The sequence below is a fragment of the Hemiscyllium ocellatum genome, chromosome 3, assembly GCF_020745735.1.
Source record: "Hemiscyllium ocellatum isolate sHemOce1 chromosome 3, sHemOce1.pat.X.cur, whole genome shotgun sequence".
NCBI lineage: Eukaryota > Metazoa > Chordata > Chondrichthyes > Orectolobiformes > Hemiscylliidae > Hemiscyllium > Hemiscyllium ocellatum.
Genome location: NC_083403.1, coordinates 32,384,080 through 32,401,560, shown reverse-complemented (window position 1 = coordinate 32,401,560; position 17,481 = coordinate 32,384,080). Strand labels below are relative to the sequence as shown.

The following is a 17,481-nucleotide window of genomic DNA, read 5'->3' as shown; positions in this document are numbered from 1 at the left end:
AATCTCCTTACCCAGGCACTTGATCAGTTCTACAACTTGCAGCCAATTTTTGGCTTTCAAATCAGTTAAGTGAGTACCTATATTGACAAGCTAACTATTAATACAGGCAAGTGAATGTTTAGGAGTAATTTAAATGAATGTAGCTAATGCCTGGGCAACTGTGACAACATTTCAACAGTAAGTACACATTAACTGCACTCCATTCACACCTGGAGCAAAGTGGCCCTAACTTAATTGATTTTCTGAGTGACAGTAAGTAGTCCTTTTCCTGAATGCTGTTCAAATCAATATATTAACGTCAACAAACTTCATCTCCTTCAATGGGATTCAAATGTAGACACCTTGTCTACATTTTGCTTCCATTTTGAGAGAGTTTTTTTTCAAATATCAGGTTTGAAATGCAAGTGAAAACCACAGAAAAAAAAGATCCAAGTTCCTTTTGGCTTCAGTAATGGGACAACGTGGAAATTTGGTTCAGGGAGTACTCTTCAATTATTTGTTCTTAATGTAGCAAGCCTTGCTTAATAAAATTTTGAATGGATCATTTAATATTGCTACAGAGAAATAACAAGAATGTTAAGCAAGTTACATTAATAATCATTGAAAATGTATGAGAGTCAGGGTGTGGATAATACATATTGTCAGCCGGGACACAATCAGGTTTAATCTTAGAATCGCACAGCACAGGAGGCCATTCAGCCATCGCATTTGTGCAGGCTCCTTGAAAGATCTATTCAATCACTCCTGCTCTGCTCTTTTCTCATTGCCCTGTAATTTTTTTCATTCATGAACTTACTTAAGTAGTTACTGACAGATATTGAATCTACTTCAGTAGCATGTTAAAGCAGCACATTCCTAATCATAACACACTGTGCAAAGTCATTCCTCATCTTCATCCTATTTTCCAGTTTCTTTAAACCTATGCCCTCTCGGGAATGACTTAGCTACAACCATCCTTGCACAATTTTGTGCAGACACAGACACAACACTGACTCCAAGGATTTCTCCAAAGATTGCACATATTACCAATTGGTGTGATGTTGCTGAGCTAATATAAAGCCAGATTCCCTGTTCCTGATTGCTATATAATGACTTTTAAAGTGTTTGTTCAGGAACTCCACTGTGAGATTCCTTGCAGTTAAACAGTCTGTTTACCACTTACTCTCTGGGTTCTCAAGTGACGTGTGGTCATTCCAGCAAAGCCACCTGTCGCCCATGTTAAGAGTCAGCCCCTTATGGAGCAGAGAAAATTGAATGATGGAGAGTGGGTTACTCTGAACAAATCTAATGTTTGAAAGATTCTCATTGTTCAATGTTCTCTAGTATTGTGCTTTAAATCTGCAGGATAAGGACATACATTCCTGTCGCAATATACTGAATAAAAATAATATAAAATATCAACAAAAAGATTCTGTAAACATTAAGAGTCAGCTAAATTCCTAACCAGAACTTCAAGCCTCAGGAGTTTGAAATAGGATTTTCAGACCTGATTTCCAGCAAGGACTGTTGCCACTTTCTAATTAGACCTGTGTTCCTAACTTTCATTTTATAGTTTGATAATATAACCTGCAAATGCCTCATGAACCATACCTTTTTAAGTTGATTAATCCAAGTATCTCGACCTGAAGCCTCCTGATGTAAGATGACTGGAGCAGAGTTCAGACAGAAAGGCATCGTGTCACAAGAGGTTTCCGCAACAAATGGCTGAAGGTCAGAGTTCAGCTACAAAGTCACAACAATAAAATGCAAATTGTGAGGATTTAGAAGGGTTAATATGACAGATTTTTAAAAACAAAATCAATCAAGAATCAAGCGAAATAAAAAACAAAACTTCAGTCAGCAGCTCAAAACCACGATTTAGTGAAACAGATGCTCGAAGGGCTGCACCAAACAGAATGTCATAATTGTGAACAAGGATAACTGTGTCAGTGAAAATTGGTGGACACCATTTGTGGGGAATGATTTTTGGTTTCCAGGGTCGTCTTAGGTCTAAAGGTTAAAGTTAGAAACTGCTCTTGAAGCAAGAGTTTGTATACTCCTTCTGCATCTCCATCAAAGGATATAGAGTCATCAGGATGTACAGCACAGAAACAGATCCTTTGGTCCAATTCGTCCATGCCAACCAGATATCCCACTCTAATCTAGTTCCATTTGCCAGCACCTGGTGCATATCCCTCCAAAACTTTCCTATTCAAATACCTATCCAGATGTCTTTTAAATGTTGCAATTGTACTAGCTTCCATCACTTCTTTTGGCAGCTCATTCCATACAAGTACCAAGGTCTGAGTGAAAACGTTGCCCCTTAGGTCTCTTTTATATCTTTCCCCTCTCACCCTAAATCTATCCACTCTAGTTCTGGACTCCCCCATCCCAGGGAAGAGACTATTATCCTATCCACGACGCTCATGATTTTGTAAATCTCTATAAGCCTCTGACGCTCCAGGGAAAACTGTTCAGCCTCTCCCTATAGCTTAAATCCTCTAACCCTGGCAACATCCTTGTAAATCTTTTCTGAACGCTTTCAAATTTCACAACATCCTTCCCATAGGAAGGAGATCAAATTTGCACACAATATTCCAACACTGGCCTAACCAACGTTCTGTATAGCCGCAACATGACCACCCAACTCCTGTACTCAATACTCTGACCAATAAGGGAAAGCATATCAACCGCCTTCTTCACTATCCTATCTACCTGTGACTCTACTTTCAAGGAGCTATGAATGTGCACTCCAAGGTCTCTTTGTTCAACAACACTCCCTAGGACCTTACCATTAAGTATATAAGTCCTGCTAAGATTTGCTATCCCAAAATGCAGCATCTCGCATTTATTTAGATTAAACTCCACCTGCCACTTCTCAACCAATTGGTCCATCTGATCAACATCCCACTGTAATTGGAGGTAACCTTCTTTGCTGTCCATTGCATCTTCAATTTTTTTTATCATCTGCAAACTTACTAATTGTACCTCTAATGCTCACATCCAAATCATTTATATAAATGATGGACCCAGCACTGATCCTCGGGGCACTCCACTGGTCACAGGCCTCCAGTCTGAAAAACAATGCCCCACCACCACCCTCTGTCTTCTACCTTTGAGCCAGTTCTGTATCCAAATGGAGAGTTCTCCCTGTATTCTGTGAGAACTAACCTTGCTAATCTGTCTCCCATGGGGAACCTTGTCAAATGCCTTACTGAAGTCCATACAGATCACACCTACTGCTCTGCCCTCATCAATGCTCTTTGTTACTTTTTCAAAAAACTCAATCAAGTTCATGAGACATGATTTTCCATGCACAAAGCCAAATAAATGTACACCCTGTCCCTTAAGATTCTCTCCAACAACTTGCCCACCACCGACGCCAGGCGCACTGGTCTACAAGTTCACTAGCTTGTCTTTACCAGCTTTCGTAAATAGTGGCACCACATTAGCCAACCTCCTGTCTTCCGGCACCTCACTGTGACTATCGATGATAGAAATATCTCAGCAGGAGGCCCGGCAATCACTTCCCACAGAGTTATAGGGTACATCTGATCAGGTCCTGGGGATTTATCCACTGTAATGTGTTTCAAGACATCCAGCACTTCCTCCTCTGTAATATGGACATTTTTCAAGATCTCACCATCTATTTCCCTACATTCTATACCTTCCATGTCCTTCTCCACAGTAAACACTGAAGAAAATGGGAGTCTTGTCTAGTAAAGCAGTATTCCTTCATTCACAGTCCTTCTTCCTCCAGTGGTTGATTTTAACCAAACTCAAAGCCTGCAAGTTTTGGATTAACTAAACTCCTAACTTTTACCACACATCAAAACTCTTGTTAAAAAAAAGAGAAAACAGTACAATGACAGCCAAAGAAAACTTGTATACAGGCCCATATTTGTACAGCAGAAACATAAATTTCACTCCAAGATAAACACAGTCCTCATTTCTATGGAACTATACTGTTGTAGCTTCACTGTAATTGGGCCAAACTTCTGGAACTCTCTTCCTAAAAACACTGTGGTGTTCCTGCTCCCTATGGACAGCTAATTTAAGCGCATAGCTCACTATTACCTTCTCAAGGACAACACATGTTGGCCTAGCCAGCAACAGCCACATCAGTTGAATAAATGAATTAAAACTAATCTAACAAAAACATTCAGAGAAATAAAATTCCCCTTTTCCCATAATACATTTCACCCCATCACCCTTCTATAAACTATCAGGGACACAGTGGCATAGTGGCAATGTCACTGGATTAGCAATTGAGAACCCCAGGCCAATGTTTTGGGGACATGGCTTTGAATCCCGCTATGGCAGATGGCGAAATTTGAATTCCGTAAAAGCTGGCCCATGACCATCGCCAATTATTGCAAAAACCCATCTGGGTTATTCAGGACCTGAAGGGAAAAAAATCTGCAATCCTCACCTGGATCAACACTACATGCAGCTGTGATTCACAGAAATGTGGTTGACTCTTAACTGCCCTCTGGGCAATTAGGGGGCCCAGTGACACCCATATCCCATGAATGAATGAAAACAAAAATCTGTCCACCCCAAAACATTATTGAACAAATATAGAGGAAAGAATTTAACTTTGTTTCTTTGGCTAATTGCTATTGTACACTTGAAAGCTAGATGATGAAAGGAGCTTAGATGGAAAAATAAAAATGGGGAAATGAATACAGCTTATTTCATTTATTTATGTGAAAGTAAGTGATGATGCCTGGTGTCCACATTTTCTCTCACACGCTCACCCCGAGAGGTCTCCTTGGCCTTCTCTTACCTTATTGTCTCTTGCTCTCTCCATCCCTCCCACATTTCCTTCTTTTCTCTCTCTCTCTCAGACAGGTACAGCCTTAACCACATTACTTGCACTGGATCTGCTGCCACCTTGGCTTGCTCCTCTCCATTCTCTCTCTGTCTCTATATTTGCTGCAACTATGGCTTCTCCAACCAGTCGGGTTCCCTCCTTCCCACTCTTGCTGCTCCTCTCATTGTAGACTCTGTTTCTGGAGGAGCAGCAAGATGGACAGCGAGGGAACCGGAGATTAATGAATGCCCAACATGGGACAGTAACATTTCCAGTTGAAGGAGGAGTACCTCACAGATTTGATCTATACTGCACTTGCTGCTCCTCTAATGAAAGCCTGCAACTCTCATCAGCCTTGCCTCTGTAAAGGTTCAATCCCAGATCATGCAGGAACTATCATGTTGATAACATTACATAGAACTAAAATTCCTTTAATTTTTCACTCATCTCCTTTTCTGCAACTACTTGTAACGTTTCAAGGACTGATTTCCTCAATTTTTCTCTCACCGTTCTCCATGGCTGCCTGCAGAACAAGCATGCAGTTCAGGCCTGACAACATTCAGTGACCACAACAATGACAAAGTGCCTCCCTACACTCAGCAGGCATTTTTGACACCTGTATCTGCAATGTCCAATTTATAGCCTATTCTAGTTTGATTAGTTTGGAATACTTTAAAGTTAATTTCAGTGCTTACGAATTATCGCTGACTCAAATGTCCAAATTATAAAATGAATATTTCCCACCATTAATTTCTGTAGAAACTTACTTGTACAATTTTATGAGATTAGTGGTGCAATTACCTGATTTGCATTGCAAATTGGGACAGTTTAACACATCATTATTTATTAACTGCACCATCAGAATTCTAGACTGTTTGACTGATAGTTGTCAACATTTTATATTAAACTGATGTAGTTTTATAACACAACCTACCTTCCTGTTAAAGACATATCAGAGCTAAGAAGCTAAACTATCTGTGAAAACTATCCATTGATTAGAAATATTAGGTTAACATCCACATTGTCAGCAAACTCAATAGGGAACACCTGATGCACTTCAACAGTGTTTGTTCTAAATTATCATTCATTTTTTTCTTAAGAGTTTGAAATAACAGCCAGCCAACAGACTACAATAATGAACATAACGCAACATGGAATAGTAAATTCTGCTCCCATTAGTAGACAGAAAAACATTTCTGTATTCCTTACAGGAATGAATAGGCTCTTTCTTGCTGTGTAACAGAGTCTGCACTTAAATCAAAATTGCAAGTGATTCAATTTTTTTGCACTGAAGTGACACGGTGTTAGATTGCTCAAATAAAGCTATCAACCAATTTGTTTCGGTGAAAAGGCTTACTTTGAAGGAGTGGATGTTTCTATAAAATGTACACACTCTCAACATGTTTAGTTATCAGAAGAGAAGCAGGTAAAGGAAACAAAGAATTTTTGAAGTTTAAGGATAAAATAAGATGATTCAAGTAGAAGCCCAGGCTTATCAGGAGTTGGGATGCTTTTCAAAACGATAATTCAGTAGAAAACTAACAAACATTTGGAAAATGTGGAATTATGAAGAAACACTTGTTAAGGGCAAATCAAGTTTAAATGATATTTTTGAGTTCTTTGATGAAGCAACAAGAGTATTGATGAGCGTTACGTAGTTGATGTGGTGCACATAGACTTCTAAAAGGTATCTGATAAAGCGCCACAGAATCGGCTTGTAGGCAAAGTTGAAGCCCATGGAATGAAAGAGACAATGGAAACATAGGGATTATTAAAATACAGATTGTGGGGAGATATATAGGAGGTTTCCAGAGACATGTTAGTTTTTTTTCTGCTTTTTTGAAGCAGATCAGTTAGCTAGAGTTTGCTGCACCTGGCGCAATTTCAATATTTGCAGATTACAGAGAACTTCGAAGCATTGAGAACTGTGGAGGATAGTGACAAAGTTCAAGAGTAAGCCTACTCAGGCTGGTGGAATCGGCAGACAAGTGCCCAATAAAATCTAATGTGGAGAAGGGTGAAGTGATTCATTTTGTAAGGAAAATGAACAGAGGCAAGATCAAATAAGGAGCAGAATTCTAAAGGGAGTCACACTTCGGTACTTATGTGCACAAGTCACTAAAGTGGAGGGGCAAGTTGAGAAAGTGGCTCATAAAGGAGACAAGATGTTAACATTTATAAATAGCTTGAAAGGAAATCATGACGCATCTGCATAAAGTCCTGGATCAGCATCAGCTGATGCACTGTACCTAATCTTGGATACCATGCATGGATGCAAAAGCATTAGAGAGAATGCAGAAAAGAATGGCTCAAGAAATGAAGAACTTCAGTTCAATGAACAATCTGGAGAAATTGGAGTTGTTCTCTCTAGAGAAGAGGATATTCAGATATCTGATCGGGAAGTTCAAAATCAGGCAGGGTCTGAAGAAGGTGCTCTCTTATAAGGAGAAACTGTCCCTGTTGGGAAAAGGGTTGAGAACCAGAGGAAAGCAATTTAAGGTATTTGACAAATGAAATAATGGTGACATGAGGAAAAAGTTTTTCACCCAGTGAGTAGTTAGTATTTCAATGTTCTGCCAGTGAGAGACGAAGACAGATTAAATTGAAGCTTTTTAAAGCAAAGAGAATGATGATCTGCAGGGCTGATGGAAAAAAGCATGGGAGTAGAATTAGGTGTGTCATTCTTCCAGAGGACTGGCATGGAGACAATAAACCAAACGGCTTCTTTCTGTGCTGTAATCATTTGGAAATTTTATAAATTCTTACTATAGATGGTTTTAAAAAAGGTGGAATTATAACGCTTTTCTCAATTCCTGTTCTTTTACTTGTTAACCGATCAAGAATCATGTGAAAGCAAAGGTGCTAATCCTTGGGAAGTGATTGTTATTTATTCAATTATCAATATTTTATGAATAAGTCTGTGTGGTCCCCAACATAATCGAAGACAGGTAGTAAAACATTTTTGTGTGCAGTCAAATCAAGCACAAAAAGTAAAACTGTTTGCTAAACATTACCAAGTTAAGAGCTCAATTGAGGCTTGTTGGCAATCCTCATGACTACTCTCTCTGAAACCTAACAAAATAAGGAAATGCCATTCAGGCAGCCAGATGTTAACTATGTATTTATTTACACCAAGGGAATTAGAGTAAGTATAACTTATAATATTGTACCTAATAAATTCATACAATGTTCTCATAACACAGGAGAGAATTTGTTATAGTTTATTCAAAGTATCTAAAACTGTTTTTTCTGCTAAAGTGCATTGCATACAGCACAAAACAAGTTTATATCTATTATTATTCCTGGTACCAAGCACAATTTAGCATGATTGTGTGGTTAAAAAAAGTTGTGACATATTGTGACAACTGCTATGCAGCTTAAATAGAAAGCTGTCCTTGAAGTCAAGAAAGTGTAAAACATGTCAGAAAACTCTTTTTGGGAGATAGCCATTAATGTTATAAGTAGAATTCAGTTCTTCCAAGCAAATACCACTAATTGGCAAAGTAGAACACAGTAGATGTGGTACGTCTGAAGTAGAATAATACCTTACAGAAAGATGTTATGCAAATACAGAGTGCATGAACTCACTTGGCCTTAAGAAGAGTCTTGACCATTTAGCATGCATCCTTAACAGAACAAGGGATTCTATGATTAACAGAGGAGTGGATGGCTTCAATTCTAAGTTTTAATTTCTTGTTTCATAACAAATAGGAGCTGAAACATAAGTAAGCTAACAAACCCAACAAATAAATAAGTGGAGGAACATCTTATTCTTGATGCCTGAATAAATTATGCTAAGGGATAAGCAATTATTCTGACACTTTACAACAAAGACTCATGTGTAAGAAAGTAACTAGTTAGAAATTACCATATTTATTTGCATCATTAAAAGATTAGCCAGTATTTCATCCCATTAAGTTTCACTTTGAATAAACAAAGTCAAGTAATACGAGAAATTGTCTGGTTGCTGTTCAATTCTGGCACAACTCCTTCAAAGGCTGCTTATAGTAACACACTGATACTAAAAAGCAACTGGCAAGTCAGCCATCTTAAATTACAGCAAAATTATACTGCATTTGAGATGGTGCAACAGATTGACAAAACAATGCTAATGCTGAACCACTGTAAATCTGAATCTGTCACTGAACTCTCAGGTTACTGTAGCAATACTTAGAGAATATGAAAGGATCTATCCTCAAAAATCAGGAAAGCAACCAAATTTTTGAGCACAATCTACCGTGTCTTGACGAGAGTTCTGCTTTTAAGAATAATTTCATTAGTTATACTTACTGGGCTCTCAGCTAAGAGACCTAAAACTGAAGCAGAGAATTAACTACTTTTGGTACTCTTAGAGACAAAGTTCACCCACTATCTGCCAAATCTCCTGAGGAAGGGAAAAGGAAAAATTTATTTTTATCTTCCCTATTCACTCATCTAAGGTGGGTGTAGCTGATTAGGCCAGCATTTACTGCCATTCTCTAATTGCACTGGAAAAGGTGGTGCTGAGCTACCTTCTTAAACTATTGCAGTCCTTGGGGTGTAAGGATATCCAAAAGTAGTCCAGGATTTTGACCCAGTGACGTGGGCTATATAGTTCCAAGTGATGGTGTTCTAAGTATCCTGTCCTTCTAGATGGTAGAGGTCATGGGTTTGGAATTTGGTGTCAAAGAACCCAGAGTGAGTTACTGCAATGCTTTTTGGAGATGGTAAACACAGCTGCCAGTGTTGACATAAGTGAATGCTGAAGGTAGTGAAAGATGGTGACAGTAAGGACTGCAGATGCTGGCAGTCAGAGTCAATGGATGCAAAGCTGGAAGAGCACAGCAGGTCAGATAGCATCCAACGAGCAGGAAAGTCAATGTTTTGGGCCAAAACTCTTCGACCAGTGCTTGGAAGATGTTTGGGCCTACGACACGAATCTGAGGAGCTCACAAAGTGATGTCTACTGACTGAGATGATTGACTTCCAACAATCACTTTCCTCTATGATTGAGATATAACTCCAACAGCTTCTCCAGGTGGAGGCCTCACTTTTAGTGATTTATGATGCTGCGCCTTGCATGCTCTCCTGCAATCATCATTCAGCCAGGGTTGACGGTAATGGTAATGTGGGGTACATGGTGGACTATTAGGTTACACAGCTTTGCCAATGCCCCACATCACTTCACAGATACTCAGTTTTAAATTGATGGATTTTTACTAAGTCTGTCTTGTTTGGTACAATGGTAGTGCCATTTGACATGATGGAGGATATTGTCCACATGAAGGTACAACTTTGTGCCTACAGTGCCTGTACGTTGGTCACTCCTACTAATGCAGTCATTCACAGATGCATCTGTGACAGGCAGACCAATGAGAAGGAGGAAATCACCTAGGTTTTCCCTCTTGTCAGTTCTCTCAACACCTGGCATGGATCTAGCCAAGCAGCTATTTCTTTCAAGTCTTGACTGGTTCAGTCAGTAGGGTGCTGCCGAGGCACTTTTGGTGATGGACATCAGAATAACCCACCCAGAGTACATTCTACATCCTTGCGACACTCAGTGCTTCCTCCAACTGCTGTTCAACATGGAGGAAGCACTGATGCATCTGCAGAAGAGGATGTCGGTAGGCAGTACATGGTAATTAGCAGGTGGTTTCCTTTCCTGACAGTGCCACCACGTTTGGTGGGTCTGGTTTGCCAGTGGGACAAGAATTACCCAGGGATGGTGACAGCGATGTTTGGGACATAGCCACAGTCATGGAATCAGTGCAAGGCTGTTGTTTGGCTAGTCTATAGGGCAGGTCTCACAAGCCTTCAGATTTTAGTAATCTTTATTGACAGGGCTGAACTTGCTACTGTTCTGCTGCCGAGGTTGATGTTGGGTGGTCCATCCATTTCCATTCCTTTGTGTAGATTTTATAGCAGTGTGATAAAACTGAGCATAGAGCACAGTTAAGAGTCAACTGTCTGGAGTGAGATGTAGGCGAATTAAGATTTCCTTCTCTAAAGGATGGCAGACCTGATGAGGTGAAGGGTCTTTTCTGTATTGCACAATCTATGATAATCGTGAACCAGGTGTTTTGTTCCAATAACTGACAATGGCTCCAAGGTCGCTATTTTAGATTTTTTACTGAATTCCAAATTCACTATCTTCCATGGTGAGATTTGAACCCTTGTCCCAGGACATTTGCTTAGGGCTGTAGATTATTACGGCACTGCCTCCCCAGAACCTGCTCAAGAACAACTTCCTCTGTCAACCTAGCACCAACATCAAAGAGTCATAGAGATGCACAGCACGGACCCTTCGGTCCAACTTGTCCATGCCAACCAAATATCCCAACCCAATCTAGTCCCACCTACCAGCACCCAGCCCAGATCCCTCCAAACCATTCCTATTCATATACCCATCCAGATTCCTTTTAAATATTGCAATTGTACCAGCCTCCACCACTTCCTCTGGCAGCTCATCCCATACACGCACCGCCCTGTGCATGAAAAAGTGGCTCCTTTGGTCTTTTTTATATAGTTCCCCTCTCACCCTAAACCTATGCCCTCTAGTTCTGGACCCCCCAACCCCAGGGAAAAAGACTTTGTATATTTATCATATCCATGCCCCTCATGATTTTATAAACCTCTATAAGGTCACCCCTCAGCCGCCGACGCTCCAGGAAAAACAGCCCCAGCCTGTTCAGCCTCTCCCTATAGCTCAAATCCTCCAACCCTGGCAACATCCTTGTAAATCTTTTCTGAATCCTTTCAAGTTTCACAATATCTTTCCAACAGGAAGGAGATCAGAATTGCATGCAATATTCCAACAGTGGCCTAACCAATGTCCTGTACAGCCGCAACATGACCTCCCAAACTCCTGTATTCAATACTCTGACCAATAAAGGAAAGCATACCAAATGCAATCTTCTGTATCCTATCTACCTGCGGCTCCACTTTCAAAGAGCTATGAACCTGCACTCCAAGATCTCTTTGTTCAGCAACACTCCCTTGGACCTTACCATTAAGTGTATAAGTCCCGCTAAAATTTGCTTTCCCAAAATGCAACATCTCGCATTTATCTAAATTAAACACCATCTGCCACTTCTCAGCCCTTTGGCCCATCTGATCAAGATTACGAGAATTGGAAGGCTCCAAAAGTTAGACATTTATTAAGTGAGTTATGGTCAATATGATGTTCATTGGTTACTGTTGGAACTTTTTCTTAAACACAAAAGGAATTGTCCTAATGATGGGATGATAATTCTTACACAGAAAGCACAATGACTTAGTCCAATCATTTTCCCTTGTATCCCTGACAGTAAGGTGAATATACTGGAGTGAGAGCATGGGAATATTAATAGCATAAATAATAATTAACTGTGGTCACAGATACACTTAGAGGAAGATTTTGCCCAACTGTGGTTTTAGTGTCAATCTGTCCTGTAACTAATCTTTTAATTACAATTTCCTCTGGTTGTCTCAGTTTCTGTTTGGGAGAGTTGCTGAACATTGGAGAAAATTTCAACATCTGTGATGATTGATAGGGTTGTTCTGCTTCAGCTTGATGACATTATTATTAGAATTTATAAATGCTGTATTGAAAAGAACATTCAGACTTGCAAACGTCCACCACAGGGACAAGCATTTAGGTGAACTTATTAATAGTCAGTTCTATCCAAAAATGACTACTCTGGCAAATTTCCATCCTTATATAAATATTCATGATTGTAGCAGTTCATCTATCTTCACCCAATTGTGTAAGGTTGCTTACTTTGTGAGCTAAAGACATGTGTCTTCCATACTGAAATGCCATTTCTTGAACCTCAGCATCATGATTTGCTAGTTGCATTGCACCTTGACAACACTTCGCCAGCAAAGCACCATGGGATAAAAATATCCGCCTCTCCCAGTTAGTCATCAGGATGTCTTCAGTAATTTTCTCCTAAGAGCAAAAACATAATTATCATTTCCATGGGATCATGAGAAATAATAACCAATTGCAAATGACGTACCAGTAATAAAAGCAGAAGCAGAACTAAGCAAACCTGGGGATGAAAGAGAACATAATCAGTCCAAATTTCAAAACAAATGTTGACAGATAGTCTCATGTTTGAATTATCCCAATTGCAAAGAGAAACCAATGTGGTTTCATCATTCATATGTTAGAAACTTCAGTTATTAACGTCAAACTGAATCATGTATCATTTATGAGATAATCACTAGTCCCTCGATTCTCGTGCTTTTATCAAATGGTTCATTTACTTGATGCTTAAAAAACTGCAAGTGCTGGTAATTGAACAATTAATAGCTGCCTACAATGAGATCTCTAGGTGGTGAGAAACAAAATGAAGTTACTTTAGTATGGCCATCCAAACAATTCCATTTCTCTCAATACTGAAAATATCTCACCAAATAAGCAGCATGTTCTGGTAGTCTCATTTTAAAAACAAACCTAGTTGATTTGAATAGCAAGAAATCGAAGAAAATACTAATTTCCTAACACTGTTTTGCTTTGTTGGTCTGCATAATGGAATGGCAGAGTAAATGCAAGGAGGCCTACATGATAGACCAGGTGAAAGTAGCATACTGTCAAACTGTAAAACTGCTGTTTGGGCATTATCTGTGGAAAGAAAAACAAAATTAATGTGTTGGGTCCACTGGACTTGAAATGCTAGTTATGTTTTTCTCTCCATAGATGCTGGCCAACCTGCTGAATTTCTGCAGCACTTTCTGTTTCAGCATCTGCAGTTCTTTGTTTATTTTAATGTATGGTTCTTATGGGAGTCTCCCTAGGCCTGAAGATCCACGTTCTGGATTCAGGCTTGGGTGTGTCATAACATGTTGAGCAGGTTGATTAAAAATATCTAAAACCGTATTCTCAGCCTCTATAATGTTGCTCGCTTTATCTTTGTAGGTTGTTTGCAGCAAATGAAGATTTAGCGAAGAAACTATCATTCCTTGCGAAACAGATGACAATTATCAGTTTGGGCCTCCCTTTCGAATCACGCATATCGGTTTGTTTTTCCAGATGTATTTACACCCAGCTTGGAAATTGGAAGAAAGAAGGGTGCAATAAAAAAAATGCCTCCAATAACATTAAAGAACATTTTGGAGTTCAGATCATCTTTCTAACATGGCAGCAATTTTGATTTTATGGGATTTGTGTTTTCCTGAAGACACAGCTCCAGAATTATGAATCCAGAGAATGTGCCATACGTTGTTGCATGAATGCCAATGTATTGTTACTACAATGTGATACCCAAAACTGAATTGCTAGCTCAAATGGAGTCTCAAGCACAAATATCGCTCCCTCACATTTGAAATCCAGTCTCTCTTCAAGTAAAAAGGCTGCATTCCATTAGGCTTACTCTACCATCATTCTTACAACAAAGTATTTTACTTTCTTACTATTTATGCTTTGGATGCACCATTTAACAATATTCAATTAAATAATGGGAAGATCGAAGTCATTGCTTTCAGTCTCTCCTCCAAATTCTGTCCCCGAGTTCACAACTCTAGCCTCACGATGGCAACAATCTGAAATAAAACAAGCCTATTTTGAATCCTGGAGTTGTATTTGACTGTAAGATAAATTTCTGACCTAATGTCTGTGCTATCATTAGGAATGCTCATTTTTATCTCTATAACACCCCAGTTCATCTGCTGCTGAAGCCCTCAATCATGCCTATGTTGCCTCTTTACTCATCTTCCAAAATCCACATTGGGGGTTATCCAAAACCCTTTGGCTATATCATTACTTTCACCAAGTTCCCTCGTCATCCCCATACTTGCTAACCTACATCATTTCCTGGTCAAAGAGTGCTGGGTTTTAAAATTTGCACCCTTGTTTTTTTAATTCCTCCACCCAACCAACCTGACCTCTGTAATGCCCTCTACTCTTACAGCCCCGAGATATCCAAATTCTCTTTTTGTGATTATTTGTGAATCTTCTATTCAAGTGCTCCATCACTGGTTGCTGTGCTTTCAATTGCCTAGATTCTATGGCCTAGAGAACCCCTCCTACATCTCTCCATCTCTTTTCCTTCTCTATGATGCTCCAAAATTTTGGTTACTTAATCTAATATTCCCATATGCAGCTCAGCGTGTTATTTTGTTTTATAATGCTCCATGTAGCAGTTTGAGACATTCTGTTGAAGATGCTACATAAACACAAGTTGCTTTAGTAGTAAGTGATTTTACATGTATAACTTCTTTTCCAGACCTCCACTTTAATGGACCACTATTAACAAGATTGAAGAACTACAGATTATGTATACAAATGCACAAAGCTACCAGATCCAGTTCCTAAAACTTGTATGCATTGGTTTACAATTACATCAATACTGTTCAATCATTCATATCTGTTCATTCATAAGTTATTTATGTTTATTAGAGTCATCTGTGGATTATAATTTAAAACAAAACTGGAGCACTGATATCAAAGTGAAACTAAGGGGTGCACGCTAGTTTTTTAATTCCAATTTTTAGAACTGGGTTTGAAACCAGACCAGACTAATGGGCTGAAAACCTTCTCTGAGAATTGGCAAACAAGAGATGGACTTGGTCATCAGCTGCTGGGCTACAGCATAAAATCAAACTCAATTTTTCATAATTCATTCTACTGTTGTGATGATACATGCTTTGAGGAAAAGCCTGTTCTCTGCTTTTAAACACAAAGTGAAAATAAGGTAATTCTGGGAAGGTGTCCTGAAGTCATGGGAAGAGGTCAACTGGTCTACCAAAATTAATACAAGTTGGATATTAGATCGCACAACTTTATATATTATGGCTATAAACTACATAGTGGATATCAGTCTACTAAACAGAACAGATCCTAGTGAAGCACAGATAGGGGACTCTGAGAATAGAGCAAGCACTAGATATTACATGCCCCTGCTGGGTGTTTTCTGTGTTATGGTGGTGGTTGCGTTGGGGGGGGGGGGGGGGGGGGGGGGGAGGTGTATCATTTTGGATAGGTGCCTAGCCCACCATCTTCTATGCACCTGAGTTCAATGCATAAATGAGGGAAGGGTCCAAAATTTGCAGTCCTCCACATGTAAATAAATAATTAAGGTACAATTCAGTTCATTAAAAGTTCAACTGACCCACAATATTACCCTGTCCATGTCACAAGAATGATTAGTGTAGGATGGCTGGCAACAGAGGGCAGCCAGTTTTTATTTTACAAAGCTCTTACAAATACTGGAAGGAAATACTATCTTTGGAAGGTTCCCTTCACATATTAAGGGCCCATTCCTATCAAAGGCAGGATCACCAACTTCCTCCCTACCTTTCACAGGCTTCTAAATCAACACTCCTCTCATGTTGCCCCTGCTGTTCAGGAGGTCTAATGGGGGCCTTGTTGCAGTGCCAGCCACAATCAATACAGAGTGCTGGAACTGCCAATCAGATTGGCCGGCAGCACTGAATGGTAGCAAGTTCTAATATCCACATAATTTAATTTGTCCTCAGCACAGGCTACAGGGCAGTCTTCCTCCAGGCTTATTGGAGGCAGGGTGGGGTGGGCTAACATAATGGAGGGCAAGTTAGATAACATTGGAATTGCAAGAGGGAGGGAAGTGAGGGAGAGGGGGAGAGAGACTCAGAGAAAGAGTGAGAGAAAGAGAGAGTGAGAGAGGCAGAGAGAGACGCACATGGGGGGGTGGTGGTGAAGCAAAGGTTTGTGATCCTTTAAGACATATCTTTCCTGTATCAATGATTAACTGGAAATTGATCTTTTTAATGTGAAATATCATAATCCTGTTATTAATGGCAGAATTATGCTGATTTGACAGTATGGCATGGCACAGTTGAGGATTTGCCATTTTTTTGTGGATAGGTTAAAGGAAAGTTTGCTGAGCAGGGAGCTTTCCTACACTAAATTTGGAAGCATTTGATAGCCACACTGGAGGAATAGTTTCTGTGCTCACAACTACATTATGTTTATTCGCATTAATGACAGACTTGCGCACCTCACCCATCATCTAGTACCCACATCCACCTCTAATTGACCAACTGATTAAAACATTGGAATTGAAGAAACAATGGATGAGAGAAAGGTCAAGATTCTACTGAGTTTAACTTGTACTACATTGGCAGTGAAGTGATAAAACATGGATGGAATTGCCGATTAAAGTTCCAGCAGCAATATCCTGAAGGAAGAAGACAGTCTTTGTGATGAGGAGAGGGAAGACTCGTCAATTTTTGTCAGCAATCAATGGTCCAAGGTTAGGCACAGCACGCTGGAGAGTCATACTGTTGGTACTTAAGGTCAACTTCATAAAAACATTTCTGTATTTTCTTTTCACTGACAGCAGCCAGCCTTTAATCTGAGTTATGGTTCTTTTCCAAACAATCCAATGTAGAGTGAAATCCAGGTTCCAAGAGATCAAAAAGGCAGTGTCCTAACTGATTTCACCGTTCCCCTTCACCCTCAATCATAGCACAAAGGAAAATTCAATAATGCAACATGGATTGTGAAATGTCTTCTATGCTTAACTCAAGATTTCCATTATTGCAGAATTTTCTTGCAAGAGCTGTGATACTTCCAATGCTAGGACTAGTGAAATTGGTGTAAACAGATTTTTACCCATTTTGACCAAAAGTGTTTACCTTCTCAGAAACAGAACAAATAAATGTTTCCCTTTAATGTATACTATCCTTTTATTCATTGATTGTATAGAATGTGCAGATTTTTTAAATACCCTATATCCACACAA

The 17,481-nt window shown here is 39.5% G+C and overlaps 1 protein-coding gene across 2 annotated transcripts in view; it reads right to left on the bottom strand.

Moving 5' to 3' along the window:
• Nucleotides 1–17,481, bottom strand: part of pdss2 (prenyl (decaprenyl) diphosphate synthase, subunit 2) — a 182,068-nt gene that overhangs the window by 30,759 nt on the left and 133,828 nt on the right. For both annotated transcript variants that reach the window (XR_009647406.1, XM_060856518.1), the window contains exons 6-7: nt 12,534–12,704; nt 1,591–1,722 (exon numbers count right to left, since the gene is read on the bottom strand). Coding sequence is in view for 1 of the 2 variants with exons in the window: in XM_060856518.1 (XP_060712501.1) it covers nt 1,591–1,722; nt 12,534–12,704 (303 nt within the window). In the remaining variant the exon portion in view is untranslated. The remainder of the gene's footprint in view (nt 1–1,590; nt 1,723–12,533; nt 12,705–17,481) is intronic.